Source organism: Xiphophorus hellerii, chromosome 7, assembly GCF_003331165.1.
Source record: "Xiphophorus hellerii strain 12219 chromosome 7, Xiphophorus_hellerii-4.1, whole genome shotgun sequence".
In the NCBI taxonomy this organism is placed as follows: domain Eukaryota; kingdom Metazoa; phylum Chordata; class Actinopteri; order Cyprinodontiformes; family Poeciliidae; genus Xiphophorus; species Xiphophorus hellerii.
This window is the reverse complement of record NC_045678.1, coordinates 7,741,752-7,757,747: the sequence shown is the minus strand read 5'-3', so window position 1 is coordinate 7,757,747 and position 15,996 is coordinate 7,741,752. Positions and strand designations below refer to the sequence as shown.

At 39.2% G+C, this 15,996-nt stretch overlaps 2 protein-coding genes across 2 annotated transcripts; one reads left to right on the top strand and one right to left on the bottom strand.

Annotated features, from left to right (window-relative positions):
- The first annotated feature begins 2,586 nt into the window (after positions 1-2,586).
- Positions 2,587-6,204, top strand: pdcl3 (phosducin-like 3). The gene is made up of 6 exons (XM_032567928.1): positions 2,587-2,716; positions 3,139-3,259; positions 3,420-3,510; positions 3,714-3,857; positions 5,171-5,379; positions 5,694-6,204. Exons 1-6 carry the CDS (start codon positions 2,711-2,713, stop codon positions 5,840-5,842), a joined length of 720 nt encoding a protein of 239 aa, XP_032423819.1. The 5' UTR covers positions 2,587-2,710; the 3' UTR covers positions 5,843-6,204.
- nms (neuromedin S) lies at positions 6,072-12,112 on the bottom strand. Its single transcript, XM_032567929.1, has 7 exons — positions 11,874-12,112; positions 9,853-9,899; positions 9,445-9,501; positions 7,849-7,875; positions 7,673-7,726; positions 7,205-7,279; positions 6,072-6,518 (listed from the first exon to the last, which is right to left on the bottom strand). The coding sequence occupies exons 1-7, from the start codon at positions 11,944-11,946 to the stop codon at positions 6,486-6,488; spliced, it is 366 nt and encodes a 121-aa protein (XP_032423820.1). The 5' UTR covers positions 11,947-12,112; the 3' UTR covers positions 6,072-6,485.
- Between the last annotated feature and the right edge of the window lie 3,884 nt (positions 12,113-15,996).

Sequence of the window (15,996 nt, the reverse complement as noted above, 5' to 3'; positions counted from 1 at the left end):
AATAAAAAATCTTAATGTGATGACTGAAAACCAGTTATTTGAAACTGTATTTGAAAAGTTGGAAAAGCCAATACTTGAAATGTCCATCTTTTTGTAGGTTCATTTATGCGTGGCTCCTAAAAAATAGTCAGAGTGATAGGTCTTCATTCTCTTATCCTATCATTTTCATTCCACCGACTTTCCCTTTCGCCAGTTCCGCTTCAGATCGGTGGCTGGATCTTCACTGTATTCTTTTGCTCATGGTCACACAAACATCACTGTACAAATTAAGCTCAATAAACGCATGCGAAAAAAAATGTTTGGATAGTTCGAAACAGATTCACCGTAAAGCGTAGCTGGAAGTGCAGTGATTGTGAGTTGCTGCATAATGTAGATTAAAATCAGAAATTATAACTACAGGAAGTAAAAAATGTTTCAAACTGGAAACGTATTCTAAGAAAGGCGAAACGTGTGTTAGGCCACAACATCCTGTTAGGATTTTCTGATAATAATGCTTTCACAATGATTGCAAAGCAGTGCAGGGAAACCCAAAGGTTGTCCGTTGAGCCAATTAACTCCCACAGCTTATGTCATCTGCTTTGCCTTTATCTATAAGAGGCTGCCAAGTGCATGAACATTTCAAAATCAGATTTAATTTGTGCTTATCAGTGTGGCCAGTTCATTGGATGACAGCCCAAGATATGTGATTTACAATCTGCTACTTTTGTGATTTAAAAAACAAATATTTCAAACATTTTCCATCAATGAACCAAAATCAACTTGACAATTGGAGAAACAGTTTTTATTAGTATGAAAGTTTATCTGCATGAAAGAAAAGCTGTTGCAAAGCACTGTGGGTAGCATCTTAACCTCCATACACATTCTAAGTAATTGATTCTGTGTAAAATTACTGCACAATCAATTTAATTATTTATTTAGTGCGTGGATATTTTTAATTCTATATATGTAGCAATAGGTTGGTAAATAAAAATAAAAAAATACTCATTGTATCTGAAGTCATAAACGTCGTACGTACCATTTTCAAAATAAAAAAAGTCGATTTTAAAAATATATATATAAAAAAACATTTTATAGACATAAAACACCAGTTGTCTGTTTTTTCCATGCCGTTCTACTCTGGTGAAAATATTATTTTAACTATTAATGCAATTTTAGTGAGATATCAAAATCACGTTTCAGGTCGATTCTGTGCCTGGTTTTTCTGTTGGTTAATAGAACAGTGCTGTTGTGCGTTAGCTGGCGGATCTTTTAAATCAGTCTAAGAACAAGCTATCTGGGACTGCTAAATACTTATTTGAGCAGATATGCAGAAAACTGAAATGTCGAAAGGAAACAAGGAAAATGCTTCACAGAGAAAAAACATTGCTTGCAAAAAATAATAGCACGTTTTAAAAAAAATAAACCAGTTGGTTTTTTTTAGTCCTTAAAACACATTGCGTATTTGTGTGGCTTTAATGTTCAAATATTCAAATATTTACTTGAGTATTTTTTATTAAAGCTTATACTTTTTCCAGCATAAGGGTCCCTTTTTGTGTGGTGAACTTGTTAACACTGTTGCCTTTCAGGAAAATGGTTCAAAATGTCAGTCTAAGTTTTCTCTGCGTGGAGTTAGCGTGTTCTCCTTGTGCATGTTTGGGTTCTCTCTAGTTACTCCATCTTCCTCCCACAGTCCAAAAACATTCAAGTTGGGTTGATTAGTCTCTTAAGTTGCCCTTAGGTCCGAGTGTGTGTTTCTGTGCTGGACTAGTTGACCCTTTCATCTGCTGACAGTTACAGATATACGCCACAGCTTCCACTGATTGGATTTGAACATCCTGTATCAGGATCGGGAGATAAGGCCAAGCTTGACGTCTGCCTATAGAAATCATCCACGTGTCGTAAGCCACGCCCATTTTATTCCACAATCTCTGTAACATGATCTGAATGCTCACTTAGCCTGCAGTCTTTGCAGATCACCTTGTTTGATGTGAATTGATTTTTTTTTTTATTGGGCATTTATGCTAGCAAGTGGTGCTAACCTACCACATATTACTCTTATGATTTTGTCTGCTGCTGATACTTTGACCTTAATAACAATTATTTAGGTTTATGTTACAAGACATTCAATCACTTGTTCAACTTGTCCTATGTTTATTTTCCAAATAATATAAAACTTATTTTTAGGCACCAGTTTTTCAGGATCCCAACAACACTCCTGGTTTCTATCTAAATAACATTTTTCTTTTGACTTTTTTTATTTTTCAATCTTTTTCAGTTGCATATAAAGTGATTGTACCAGACAAACTATTAAAAAGCATGTCGGTTTGTCTGCATCTGTGTGTCAGAGTGGCTAACACCTGTTTGGTTTCGCTGTCAGAGCCGTCACTTGGAATGTTTGCGCTCCCACGCCTTATTTGGTCATATTGAGCCCCGAAGGAAGTCGGTGTCACCTTTATTTTTGTCGTACTATTGAAGCAGCAGTTCCAGATATTGTCAATTGAAAAACACAGAACTGTGCAGCAATAATAAAAAGAAAAAATAACTTAGCACAATACGAACATAGTTATAGAAATTAGCCGAATTTTAGAATTAAACAGCACACATGGCATTAATTGGAGCAGTTTTGGGGTTTGTGGTTTCTTCCGGAATCAACCAACGTGAGCTCCTTCTGTTTCCGTTTCAGGGAGAAGAGCGGTGGTGTGATTTCAAGGGACTTTCTTTACCGGACAAAATGCAGGTTAGCTCAACTTTTTATGGTTCCCCAATGAATCCGGTTGACTTTTTGTGAACGAGGCGATTCACTGTGATCAGATGCAGCTCTGGATGTAAATTTACGACCTTTTAGATTGAAGCCGTGACACCCAGCTAGCATGGAGGCATCTCAGTTCCTATAGGAACTTTTAAGAACGGCCACATTATTAATTACAGAGACGGGTTTAAAATGACAATTTATCTCCCCGAATCTTATTAACAGCTACACAAACAATATTCACGAACAATAATGTGTCTTTTCGGTGAGTATGGAACGAAAAAAATGTGAAACGGAGAAAAGTTTCAGCGTTCATGTATGAATTTCAGCTTATTTTTTTATTTTTATTACTACTATGTCAAAAAGAATTGAGAAACAAAACAAAATCATCCACTCTTTTCTATCTGAAGGACCCGAACGAAGACACCGAGTGGAATGATATCCTGAGGAAGAAAGGCATCCTTCCTCCAAAAGAGACTCCTAAAGATGACGAAGAGGAGGAAGTCGCCCTTCAGCAGCAGCAGTCTGTTGGTATGAGTATTATTAATTATTGTTGACTATTGTTAAGTATCTCACAAACATTTGCCGCCGTATGTTCATTAAATATTTTTAACCGATCAAAGCTGTATTATTCGACTTGTTTTCGACTAATGAGTGAGCTGTAAACGGCCAATCATTGTTGTCTCCGCAGTGAAAACCTACGAGAGCATGACGCTGGAAGAACTGGAGGAGAATGAGGACGAGTTCGGTGAAGACGACGAGGCCGCCATTGAGATGTACAAGTGAGTAGAAATGACTTTGCTTCCTCGTATCGTGTGAACAGATCTGGGAAGCTGGGGATGTTTGAAAAATGTAGATTTTCATTCGTATTTGGCCCAGTGGTAATGCTTGGATGCTGGTTTATCCAGTCGTATTTACTCATGGCGTGTTGTCCAGGGGGATTTCCCCGTCTTAAGAGATGTTGACGTGCTGGATCTCCTTTCAGACAGAAACGTCTGGCCGAGTGGAAGGCAGCCCAGATGAAGAACGTGTTCGGAGAGTTGGGTGAAATCTCCGGGCAGGATTACGTGAAGGAGGTCAACAAGGCTGGAGAGGGGATCTGGGTGGTGCTGCACCTCTACAAGCAGGGGTAGGTCAACCTGTAGGTCGATGTAGGTCTGCTTCCCGGAGGGGTGCGCCGATAAATCTGCCCCGATTTCTTTCATTTTGGGTGATCGGATCTTCTCATACTTGCATGACAAACCGTTCTTATCCGCTGATCTTATTTAACTCTGCAAAGGTCTGAAAATCAGCCTCTGTCTCCGTCTTCTCTGTCTTCAGAGAGGGCTGACTGACAGACCAGCCCACTAAAGATGGGAATTATAGTATCGTTTATCATTTATTGTGAAAACTTTATCACCGTGATAACAGTTTTGATTTATCGTTGTCACAATAACTTTCAGTTAGTTAACAAAAACAGACTAAAATTTTAGTTTTACTATTGTCTCCTCTGTTTTTTTCCCACAAGAGCAACAATAAATATGATTAATGTTTGTTTTATTTTTTATTTTATTCACCTGTCATTATTATTATTTTGTATTATTATTTTTTTGTCCTCTCTTTTCATCAGCTTATTCTATAGTGTTATCGCTTTTGTACAGCACTTTGGTGTCGTTTTAAACCTGTTTTTAAAAGTGCTATATAAATAAATTGACATTGGTAAATTCAGGAAATATGATTACACGAAGTCTGTATGTGCAGCTTAGTGACGTCAGTTTTTCAACGGCAGCATTTATATTCGTGGCGCCATGAATGCTGTGCCATGCAGTTACATAATAAAGAAGTTTTTAATCGTCATTTTTATCGTTACCACAGTAGTGCTACAAAGTATCGTGATAAAAGTTGAAGTCCGTATCGCCCAGCACGTCGGGACTTACCCGATTAACAATAATCGCCCCACTGTTGCCAACTTAGCAACTTTATTCTATATTTAGCAACTTTTCAGATAAAAAACATTGGTGTCTTCCAAAATTGGAATCAGCAGGTCAGGCTTTTTAAAGACGGGTGATTGGCTAAAACAATTCAAACGCCTAGCTTCCCTGTTTTCGATCCATGTTGGAACATTTTATTTTGTAAGTCTTAACCTAATGAATTCAGCCTATAGCAAAAATATTTAGGTTTGAAAATGTCTTTTAAATGTAACCATAGACATTACTGGAGAAGAGAAACGGTGTAAAGCTGCTTTTTATGATGACTTTAGTTATTAGGAAAAGACTAGAAAACAAAACCAAAGTTTTATAGATGATAAGACAAGCTTAAAACAAGTCAGTGTTCCTATGGCAACTAAATTTGACCTGACTTCTTTTTGCTTACCGCTTCTTCAGACTATCCTAACATGAATTTTTCTCAGTACAAAGTTCAGAGTTCAGTGCTGACCTCTCTGTCCGTCTGGTCTCGGCCCAGCATCCCTCTGTGCACCCTCATCAACCAGCACCTGAGCGGCCTGGCCAGGAAATTCCCTCAGACCAAGTTCCTCCGATCCATCTCCACCACCTGCATCCCCAACTACCCCGACCGCAACCTGCCCACCATCTTTGTTTACTTCGAGGGAGAGATGAAGGCCCAGTTCATCGGCCCGCTCGTTTTCGGAGGCATGAACCTCAAGGTCGAAGGTAGGGCCAAATATTTTTTTTTTTTTTTGGTTTTAGCCGAGGTCGGAAGTATGCATTTTCTAAGGGTTGCTAGGGAACAGAAGCACAACATTTGACTCTGCGCACTATAACTGCACCCGACGCTCTCTCCTGTAAATTATTGTATCTGAAGTGGAAATAAACTCCTGACTTTGGGAATCTTGTGCAGTTTTGAATATTTCGCTCCCTTATTTTTCTATTTCATTTTTTAGTTTTGGAAACTTTATGTGAAATTTTCCCTTTGTGTTTTTTCATTGTTTGCTTGTTTCATTTTTTTTTTTCTTCCGTGTGTGCAGAGCTGGAGTGGCGGTTATCGGAAACCGGCGCAGTGAAGACCGACCTGGAAGAAAACCCCAGGAAACAAATCGAAGACACGCTGATGTCGTCGATCAGAAGTTCGCTTCCGACGCGGAAGGACAGCGGCTCTGAGGACGAGGACGATTAAAGAAACACCAAAACAAAAAACACTCCCAACCGAGGAAAACGCCTTTGGAGACAGAACATTAAAGAACCGAGCAGGACCTCCTTTATCATATATAATCTTCTTTTTTTATTTCTACAGAGCTCAGTCCTGCTTAAAGGCACATAGGCAGGCCACTCTGCTGGAACAACACACCTTTGTTTTGTTTTTTTTGTAACCTTACACAACCATTGGACATAAATTTTAACTGTGTTTTTTATTATTACATGGTAATTATGTCACAAAATGTACATATACATTTCATCCTCTTTTAATTAGACGTTCCCTCTTTTTGCCACATTTAGTTTCCAAAGTTCTCTTTTGAAATAAAAAAAAGTCACTGCTGATGAGTTTTAAAGTGTTTATATCTTATTTTAGAGAGAAACTCGGTAACATTCGGAAGAATCGAGACGCCAGTGCGTCATCGCAGAACTTTTTTTTTTTCATTTTTAAAAGTAATTTTCTTTTCAGGAAAAAATTAAATAAAATGCTTCCGTCCGGAGCAAGAGATGCTGCTTGTCGCTCGGTATCGGTAGACTCTTCATCCAGGCCGGAGCTGCCAGCTGCTCCCCTCCTCTTCCTCATTGCGTGTCATTTCCTCCCCTGACTTTCTCAGATTCCTCCTCCTTTACAACACTCCCTCCGGCAGGTCTCGGAGTTTCTGTTCAATTAGCAGCAGGTAATGAGAGGCAGAGAAATGTCAGTGAGAGCAGGCAATGAACAAGAACAGTGATGAAGTTGATGCGATTTATTCGGGCTCCGTCCTAATCACTTCTTCTTCTCTGCCTGAAAGGTTAAGTCTTTAAAGGCAGAGGAGAAATAATGGAATGTGTCCTTTTCTCTGACGGTGTCTGGACTTTAACATCCACTGGCCTGCAGAGTGATAAATTATTGCAGACGATGTTTTTCTCTTTTTGTTCTTATTAAAGTAACAGCTCAGAATTTTAAAAAGATTACTTTTTATGAGTAGAGTTAAAAAGACATGCGGCTCCATTCTCTGATTTTACTCTTTCTAGGTGTATGTTTGAGTAAAATGAACATTGTTCTTTTATTCTATGAACTACTAACATGTCTCTGAAATTACAAGCAAAAATTTAGTATTTATTTGCAGAAAATGAGAAATGGTCAAAATAACAAAAAAAAAGATGCAGCGCTCTCAGACCTCAAATGATGCAACGAAAACAAGTTGATATTCATTTAGAAACAACAAAACTAATGTTTTAACTCGGGAAGAGTTCAGAAATCAATATTTGGTGGAATAACCAGGAGGCTTTCAACGAGGTTCAGTGCAGTGGGCTTTGAATTTTTTTTTTTTTCCAGAGCTGCATGAGTGAAAACTTTTCTCACCAGAAGCAGCACCTTCTTCTTTCTCCTCTGGGATAGTTTGGGCGAAAGTCGCATCAAAGGGTGAACTGAGTGGGACTAAACGAGAAACAGAGATTAGATCATTAATCGTGGTTAGACGGGATAAAGGGGCTAAATTATTGCTCCCACCCCTGAGTATTGTTTTTACAGAATAAAACAATTTAATTTGCATTAGACGGTGATTTATACGACCAAATTGGATTCCAATTTTCTTTACATCTTTAAATGACTAAGTGAACATCTAGAAGGAAATTTATATCTGAATCTGATAAATAATGTACATGTGCTTCATGTGTGTGACGGGACTTGTTTTTACAAACTGTGCCGCCCTCGCATCTTCACGTTTGGACCCAAGTGAGACGGTTTACTGGAGAACGCACACGGTGGGATGAGAAACGGCGCATCGACAGCTAAAGAGTCAAAGGCGCTTCCGGCCATCTTTTGGCTCACCTCTTGTTGAACAGCTCCGACAGAGTTGCGCGCTTTGGAGTAATGAAACAGGAACTGTGGAGTAGAAAGGAAAAAACAAACAAAAAACATTTATATTGAACTATATGCTATTGTTTACCATCCAAATTATAAGTTAAATAGAATAAAACTAAGCAAATTTGCTAAGAAAATCTTACCCTTTTGAAAATATTCTGGACTTGCTCCTGTGGAAGGAAATAAACAGATTGACATCAGAAATATAAATTGAAAAAACAATGTTATAATATAACCTGTCATAACTCTAGAGAACAAATATACAAGAGGCATAGAGAGAAATTCAGAGGTGCTATCTGCTTATCCAGGTTGTTGTACTACTGCATGTTCTATCTCTATAGTTTTCTGTGTTTTATGATAACTTCTAGTTGTTCTGCATATTTGACCAACTCTACGTGTTTTACCTCTGCACTGTCCCATCTTTAATTATTTGCCAGTTGTTTTTTTTTTTGTTTTTTTAACCACAAATGTGGGATGCTCATCATTTCTGAGAGCTAAAAAAACAAGGCCAGGCTGAACTCACTACGTCAGAAAGACGTAGGTCGACCTCGGCGTTAGATGGGCATGAACAACATATCAACTGAAGCTACTGGTTACGTAGCTTTGACCCTGAAAAAGTCCAGGATTATAACATTTCTTTAACTTTTTTTTTTTTTTTAAACCTAGCATGCTAAAGATAAATATTTCAGATAATTGCTACTTTATGTCAAAGCTGGTTGTTCATTCCCTGTGACACCATTTGATTTGGAAATAAAAGCCGTTTAATTTTAACTCGATCTCTTGAGTTAGACTGCATGGAGCCGTGGGGAAGGAGAGGTGAATTACTGGTAGAAATAGTGGTTATACTCAAAATACATTTAGCTGAGTTCAGTGAATCAGCACAAAGATGACACAGGAAAGTGGTAAAAAAAAAAGAAGTTGTTTTCACCAGGAATTAAACTGCAGATCATCTGCAAAAATCAATAGCATCCAATCCCTCTAAGCTAGCTCACGACAAAGTAGTTATTTTCTACTTTGTCATGATAGCGGTGTTTGGTGTTGGAGACACAGCTCACCGCCCAGGGTGCCATTGTGTCAGGGGGCGGCCCTTTTGTGGGAAAAAAGCTAATTTGTCAGTTTTATAACAAAGAATTTCTATTACTTATCCCTGTTTCCGGTCAAGAGATATTGGAAACTGCTACAGCTAAAGCCTAAAATATCTACGCTGATCAAGTTGATGATTCGATGCTGCACAGATTCACTAAAACTCAGGTTGAGTTTTTTACCATTTCTGTTCTTTAAACCCTTTTACTCTGTTTGTAAAATCACAAAAGAGCCTCCACTTGAAACTCTTTCGGCATCCTTGAACTGAACGAAACCCAAAACCGACGATGCATTTACGAAACCTTTCTTCATCTTCCTTAGGTTTCTTTTTCCCAGAATGAAATCTGCATCACAGATTTTTTTATTATTTTATTTTTAAATGGAGGCTGTGCCGTTGTGAAATCCACGCTAATAGAAACTCCTCAGCTGATGCCGGCAACCATTTGCAGAAAATGTCCTCAGAGTTTGGTGAACAATGGCATCATCCACACACATTATCTCTGAGAGGAAAAACACATCATCGCTCTTTCGGGAACCGAGGCTGACGGGAAATGCGGTGCTCAATCTTTTCTTCTTCTCTTCAATCTTAAATGTTTAATGTTATCACGGCAGCCCGATCGCTCGGGGAGTCCAAAGCGATTGCGATGTCGACTCACCTCATTTTGGTCTCTCCACAACACATTACTCATATCGTCGCTCTGGACGCCTCGCACCTTTGGACAAACAACAAGAGGCTTTAGGATTTCGTAACGGATTACAAGAACACAATATAGTATTCAAAATAACTGCATGCTTTTGGAGACATAGAGAGAAATCCATAGGTTTAATTACAGCTCAGAGTCACTACTGCTTCATCTTGGTCTGGCTGCTACACATCAGTGTGATCTATTTGTATTTGATTGGACTTTTAGTTTGTGATAACTAAACAAGATGGCTGCTTCAGGGCCATTAATGTAGCAGGAAATGGCAAAAACTGTGAGATGTCAAAGTGAACACCCATGAAGAGTGGAGAAGGATTGATGAGGGCTGGCGGAGACGTGGATGCAGAGAAGTTATTTCGCTACCTTTCGTAGCGCGGTGTCATCGCGCCATTGTCCAAAAAGACTGGCATCTGGACAAACAGGACACATAAAGTTAGCATTCTCTAATTACGTTGAGTGAGAAGCAAAAAAAAATATCACTGCATCTCCAGCACTGTGGAGCGCACTGTGTTAATTCATCCCGTAGCAATTTGCTCCAAACATTCAATTTGAGTCATTTTTAAATGAGATTTGCACACTTTCCTGGAGAATCAAAGACTGGGTAATTCTGTGTGGCTTCGGGCGAAATGAGGGGACTTTTAAGCAGCGGTTTCAAATCCAATCTGACTGAAAACAATCCACAGGATCATTAAGACTCTTACGGGGAATCTAATCATTAGTGACTAACAGAACATCAGCTAAAAATTGGTTTCAGCTGACCCCCAGTGGCTAAACCGCTTAATGTCACAATAACGCTGACTTGTTGCTCCAGCAAAGTCCGCCCCTTACTATGGAGGGAGCCGATGGGAGGGAAAGAGAAGAACAAAACGTGTTGTAGAGACTGTGATGAGCTGCGGTGCTCTCTATTAGACGTGTGTGCGATTTGAGCACAAGCTACACGTCATTCAAACTATGTTTAAATTAAGAATTAAACGAGCACGTATAAAATGCTAAGCCTGTGACCCTGGCAATTGTGGACGAGTTTGTGTAATTTCTTTATTTAGCATTTATCTAATCTCATTGAGATCAAAAGTATATACTTTAAAGACTGCTCTGGAATGTCTAAAATCTCAATTGATTGTTGTTTTTTTTTTAAAGTGTTACTTATTCAGTTGGTAAAGTTTATCCAAATTTCTCACAGCATGAAATTTGCAGTGCTGTTTTTAAACATGGCTAACATATTGATTAGTGTCATAAATGTAAAAAGGCACACCAAGTTGGAAAGAAATCATATTTTATAGACAATACTGATCAAATATCACTTAACATTCCTTCACCACCTGTATTAAATATCTTGTATGAACATTAGCCTATCAACATTTTTTCTCCCACTCCTTATTTTTGCCCCTGTCAAAGATTTTGCACCTCTACTTTTGTTAAACACACATTTACCTCTGGGCTTTTACTTCTTTTTTTTGTTTTTAACTTCAAACAACTTCTGAATAGAGTTTGGAGAAGATGGCTGCATGCTGCACAGCTTTGAATTGTTCTACATTGTAATTTTAATGAATGCACTTTAATTAGTATCATGTTATGTGTCTCATATTTAATATAAACCATGTATAATCCTTACAGCTTTCTTATGTAACCTCCATGCTAATTTAGCCATAATCAGTGAATATATGCATTCGGATGAGGCTTGTTTGTCAGATTAAAAGCACCTTTAAAAACTAACAACCTTTAAGTGGGTATTACATAAGGTTTTCATTAATCCCACTTTGTCTGTTTGGTTTAATATTTTAATATAACACAATCTATATTTTACACTAATTGGGAGAAATCTTTTTTTGTTCTAAAATTTCTTGTTTTGTTTTTTAATAACTGTCTTCTTCTTTTTTTTTTTAGCATGGATTTATTGAAACGCGGTTTTCATGTGTTGCTGAATATTTTTATTTGGGAAAATATTACCTCAATTCCCAGTCCAGTTGTGTTATATAAAACATTTGGAGAAAAAGAAAAAAACCATTAAACCCCTTTTAGGCCAGCAGAGCCCTGCTAATAGTATCAATATGTTTCTCCCCCATTTATGAATAAACATATTTATGGAGCTGGAAAACGGAAATTCATTATTATTATGATTTGCTTTTATTTATTCTCTATTGTGCTCAAGCATTATTTGGTATAGCCTTAATAAAAGTAAATATCTTAAAAGTACATTGTTATCTATTTACCCCCACCAATCCCCAGGTTACTCTAATTAAACAATTTATGTTCATAAAGCCTCCATACAGAGTTTTACACCACGGACAGGTTATCGGTCCATGTTTTGACATTGAAACACGAATTACAATTAAATAAAAAATCAACTACGTCCACTTGGTAAAACCGTGTCGCTCTGAGCTTACCTGTTGTGCTCAAACATCCAAAAATCCCCAACAAACACAGCAGGAAAAGTTGTCGCACCGTCGGTAGAGTCATCTCTCTCGTTTCCTCGCTCTTCTTCTTCTTCTCCTTCTTCTTCTTCTTCTTCTTCTTCTTCTTCTCCCTATTCGTGGTTCTGTTTATGATTCTCTGACCCGCTCGGCTCGGTTCGCGTCCTCTGTGACCGCGTCGTGCTCTCGTGCAGCACTTTAAACTCTTTACAGGCTCTCGGGCAACCTCGCCGTCGACCAATCACAGGCCCATCCGATAATTGGCCGCGTGCGCAGCTCTCCGCACTCACACCTCCGCGCGCGCGCGCGCGCGCGCATCACCAGTCCACGCGGGCTGCCGATCACTGGGATTATTGGAGTGATGTAAACCTGTGCTTACGTCAGGACATAGATGCGATTGTTGTTCGGTTAGAGGATGATCACAGTTTTAAATGAGCAATTAATCCAAATATTAGACCAAAGCTGAGCTGGAATATGTGGAAAATAGGAGGAATGTGGGCCACAGGTACATCACTTCTCTTTCTCTGATTGCTGGAATTTTCCCCAAGAACCAAGAGTTTATTTGTTTGCATCATTTCTAGATACTCGTGTATTTGTTATGTACTAACATTTATAGAAACAATGAATTTCATGAACACACACAAAAAAAAACAACTTTTTCTGCCATATATAATTTAAGTTAAAAATACCAATGCGTGGTGTCCTTCAGTGATTTCAGTTTTGCTTCAAAGTTGCTCCCTCTAAAAATTGTGAGGGAATGTTTAGCAAGCACTTGGCACTAAGTGGTGGAGGAGTGCAATACTTCTTATTTTGGTATTGATTTGGTACAAAGTATCGGTATCAGTATCACCGATACCGATACTTTGTATTTAAGTTTGATATGCCACAAACTTCTGACAATTAGGTGTTTTTGTGTTATTTTTTTCTTTGTGTAAATTCTGTACTGAGTTTGAACAAAATAATTCAAAGTTTCTACATGTCTATAAAATACTTTAATAAGATATAGAAATATTTTGCGTGCATTTTTCCTAAATAAACTGAAAAAAAGAGATCATTTGAGAGCAAATCAAAATAAAATCTTTTTTGAGGTGCGATTGAGAATTTACGGAACAAAAATAAACAAACATTTCAAGCGGGAATCTGACACTAAAGTATCGATCTTGCCATGCTAGTTCCAAACCAACGCTGATACCAAATTGATATCGATATCCTGTGTACTTTGGATCGATTCGCACACCTCTACTAAGTGAAGCTGGGCTCCCAGAGTCAAACATGGGAGCTTGCGGTACTCTAGCTCTTTTGATTGGAACCAGATGTGTTGATAATTTCGACTATTTTGAGCTTTTTCAGCAACAAACATTCAAGTTGGGGTTTATGTGAATAACAGGATGGATACATGGAAAAGCAGCTGAAGCCCGATGTTAAGTACGGTGGAGTATCTGTGATACTGTGGGCCTGTTTCTCTTCCAAACACCTCTGGGAACTTCTTAGTGGACGTAGCATCATACATTCTTTTAAATGCAAAGACAGTGACCATAACTTGGACTCTATAAGTAAACGGAAAATGGGTTATTGTTGGGCCTTGATCTAAAATGAGTCAAGAGAGAAATGATTCACTACGGGGGAGTTAATGATCACCACAAAAGAAAACTTGTAGAGCGAGATGGAGAGAAAAGAGCATTAGAGATAACTCATGACCCACTAAAGAATAAAGAGAATGCATCTTTACCAGCAGTGACAATAAACGTGGAAGAAGGAGTCCAAGAACATTCATAAAAATATTTTTTTCCAACACTGTGAGCAGACGATTACGTTAGAGCTCTTAACACTGACATTTCAATTAAAGTAAGGCTAAAAGCTTCGTCCTGTCCTCCCAATTCGCATGTTTCCTGATACTGTGTTGCATGACACCAGTCATTTTGACTGCAGGTATTTCAAGTGAATTCAGTAAAAATTACACTTCCACGGATTCACGAGCTGCATTCCACATCGGAAATGATCAACTAGGGCCATTCGTATCAATGAATCAGTTTGAAACAAAAGAAATGGAGTCGGAGACGCTGTCAGGAATCAAAATGTGCTGTCACACGTCATGCTAAAACTGCCTGCGTACGCGCTAGCGTGTGTTTTTATTGGGATCCACTCAACATATGCTGTCTGTGGAGATTAGAGTCCTGTGGGTAAGAACTAATTATCTGCAGATGATTCAGACGAAGCCACATTGTTTTTATTTGAAGCAAACGGCTTACACAAGGTTCTGGTTCCAGCTTGTGGCAGCCGACAAGGCTGCGGCTTATAGAAGAATCAGAAAAGATCTTCATTTCAAGCACAAGACTGTTTTGGGGTGTGTTTTTTTTATGATGTTTTTTTGAGCGGTGTTACATGGGAAACAAGTTTTGATTTTATAACACGAGGAGATAACTTGCAATCATTGCCATAATTTTCTCAGATAGCAAGCAAATTGCAGCGCAATCTCCGGTGTGCTGTTTGTCCCCTTTCTCCTCATACGTACGGCCTCAGAAAGCCAAGATCTGGATATGAATACGTGTCCATTCGAGATGGCGATCGTCTGGAAATGTGCCACAGTGAAACCCGCCTCCTATTATCGTGGCATTTTGAAAATAGAAATAATTTGGGTCGCTTGAGCTGACCTAAAACTGGTGACGCTTATCTGATCTAACCTGAGACAGTGGAGAATAAAAGTTATCATTCGCTTCTGTTTTCTACTGTCACGAAAAAGAAGAATATTTCACAATGCTGAAACACAGCTAGGATATTAAAGTGTGTTTAGAAAAGAAAGTTAGCACCATCAAACTTAAAATTACGTGTCTGGTTTATTTTCGACGTTCAACTCTTTTTGAGGCTGTTACTCTTCACATGGAGCATACATTACTTTTGTGGAGGCCTGCATGTATATTTGTCTATGTTTATGCTAAGCCCTATTTCCGCAGACATCTCTTACACTGATAACTGTTTTTATCTCTTGTATCCTCTGCAGGTTAAAGTTCCCGCTCCAACAAAATAGCCCCAGCAACCTGCCCAGTAACCGTCTTTGTTTGCCTTTCCAGGGAAAGCGCAAACACTCTCCAAATCCCGATTCAAATGGCATCAACCAAAGACGTGCTGACTCAGGATTTTTTATTTTATCATGTAACTTCCACAGCGTACACTTGAGACCGATTCAGATGCGAACAGCCTTTGCGTTTTCTGTATGCGACCCGTGATGTTTTTGTGGATGAAAACAGCTCCCTCTCCTGCTGCATGTGAATTGGACCGGCTGGCATCGAGTGTGTTCTTGTTTTTATTTAGCTGATCAGATGGCAGGCCTTCTGTCAGGTGTTGTTTGGTTGCGGACGCCGTTCGGCATGTTTTCATGCGTGGGGATTAACTGCTCCGATCGGGCAGAACCTCCAGGTGACCTTTTCTGATCTTGACCCCTGATTTCTCGGCACAAACTCTCACAATATTTTTTTGCGCTGGGCAATTCGGGCAGTTGTTAGAAAGGGGCGGGGCACCTGAGAAATAGAAAAGAAAATATATTGTATCTAGAAGTTGTGCCAAGTACTGGGAGACGAGATGACCTTGTCAGGATCTGTGTTTTTCTGTGTTTATTTAGAGTTTTCTGTGTCCTTAGTCTCTTCGTTGTCCTGTCCTCCCCTTGATTGTTCCCAGGTGTGTCTCGTTTCTGTGATTACCCTCCAGTGTATTTAACTCCACCTGTGTTCCTTGTTCCTCGTCGGGTCCTCGTCAATGTTTCGTCAATGTCCAGTCTAGTCGTCCTCAGTGTTTCCTTGTGCCTGCTGTTCGTAGTTTTGCCTGGTTTTCATCATTAAATCATCATAATTCATCTAACCTGGGTCCGCTGCATCTGCCTCACCACCAACACCACCCGCACTTCATGACAGAAGGACCCGACCAGACCGATGGTGAGACAGCAGCTCATGGCCCAGCACGACCCGGAGGTATGGTTCCAGCAGCAGTTGGAGTTGGCTCAGCGGGATCTCTACAGGGACGTTGAGATCCTGCCATCTCCGCTGCTGCTGGAAGAGATGGGACTGGTGTCGGACTACACCCTGGCGATTAGCCAACGCCAGAT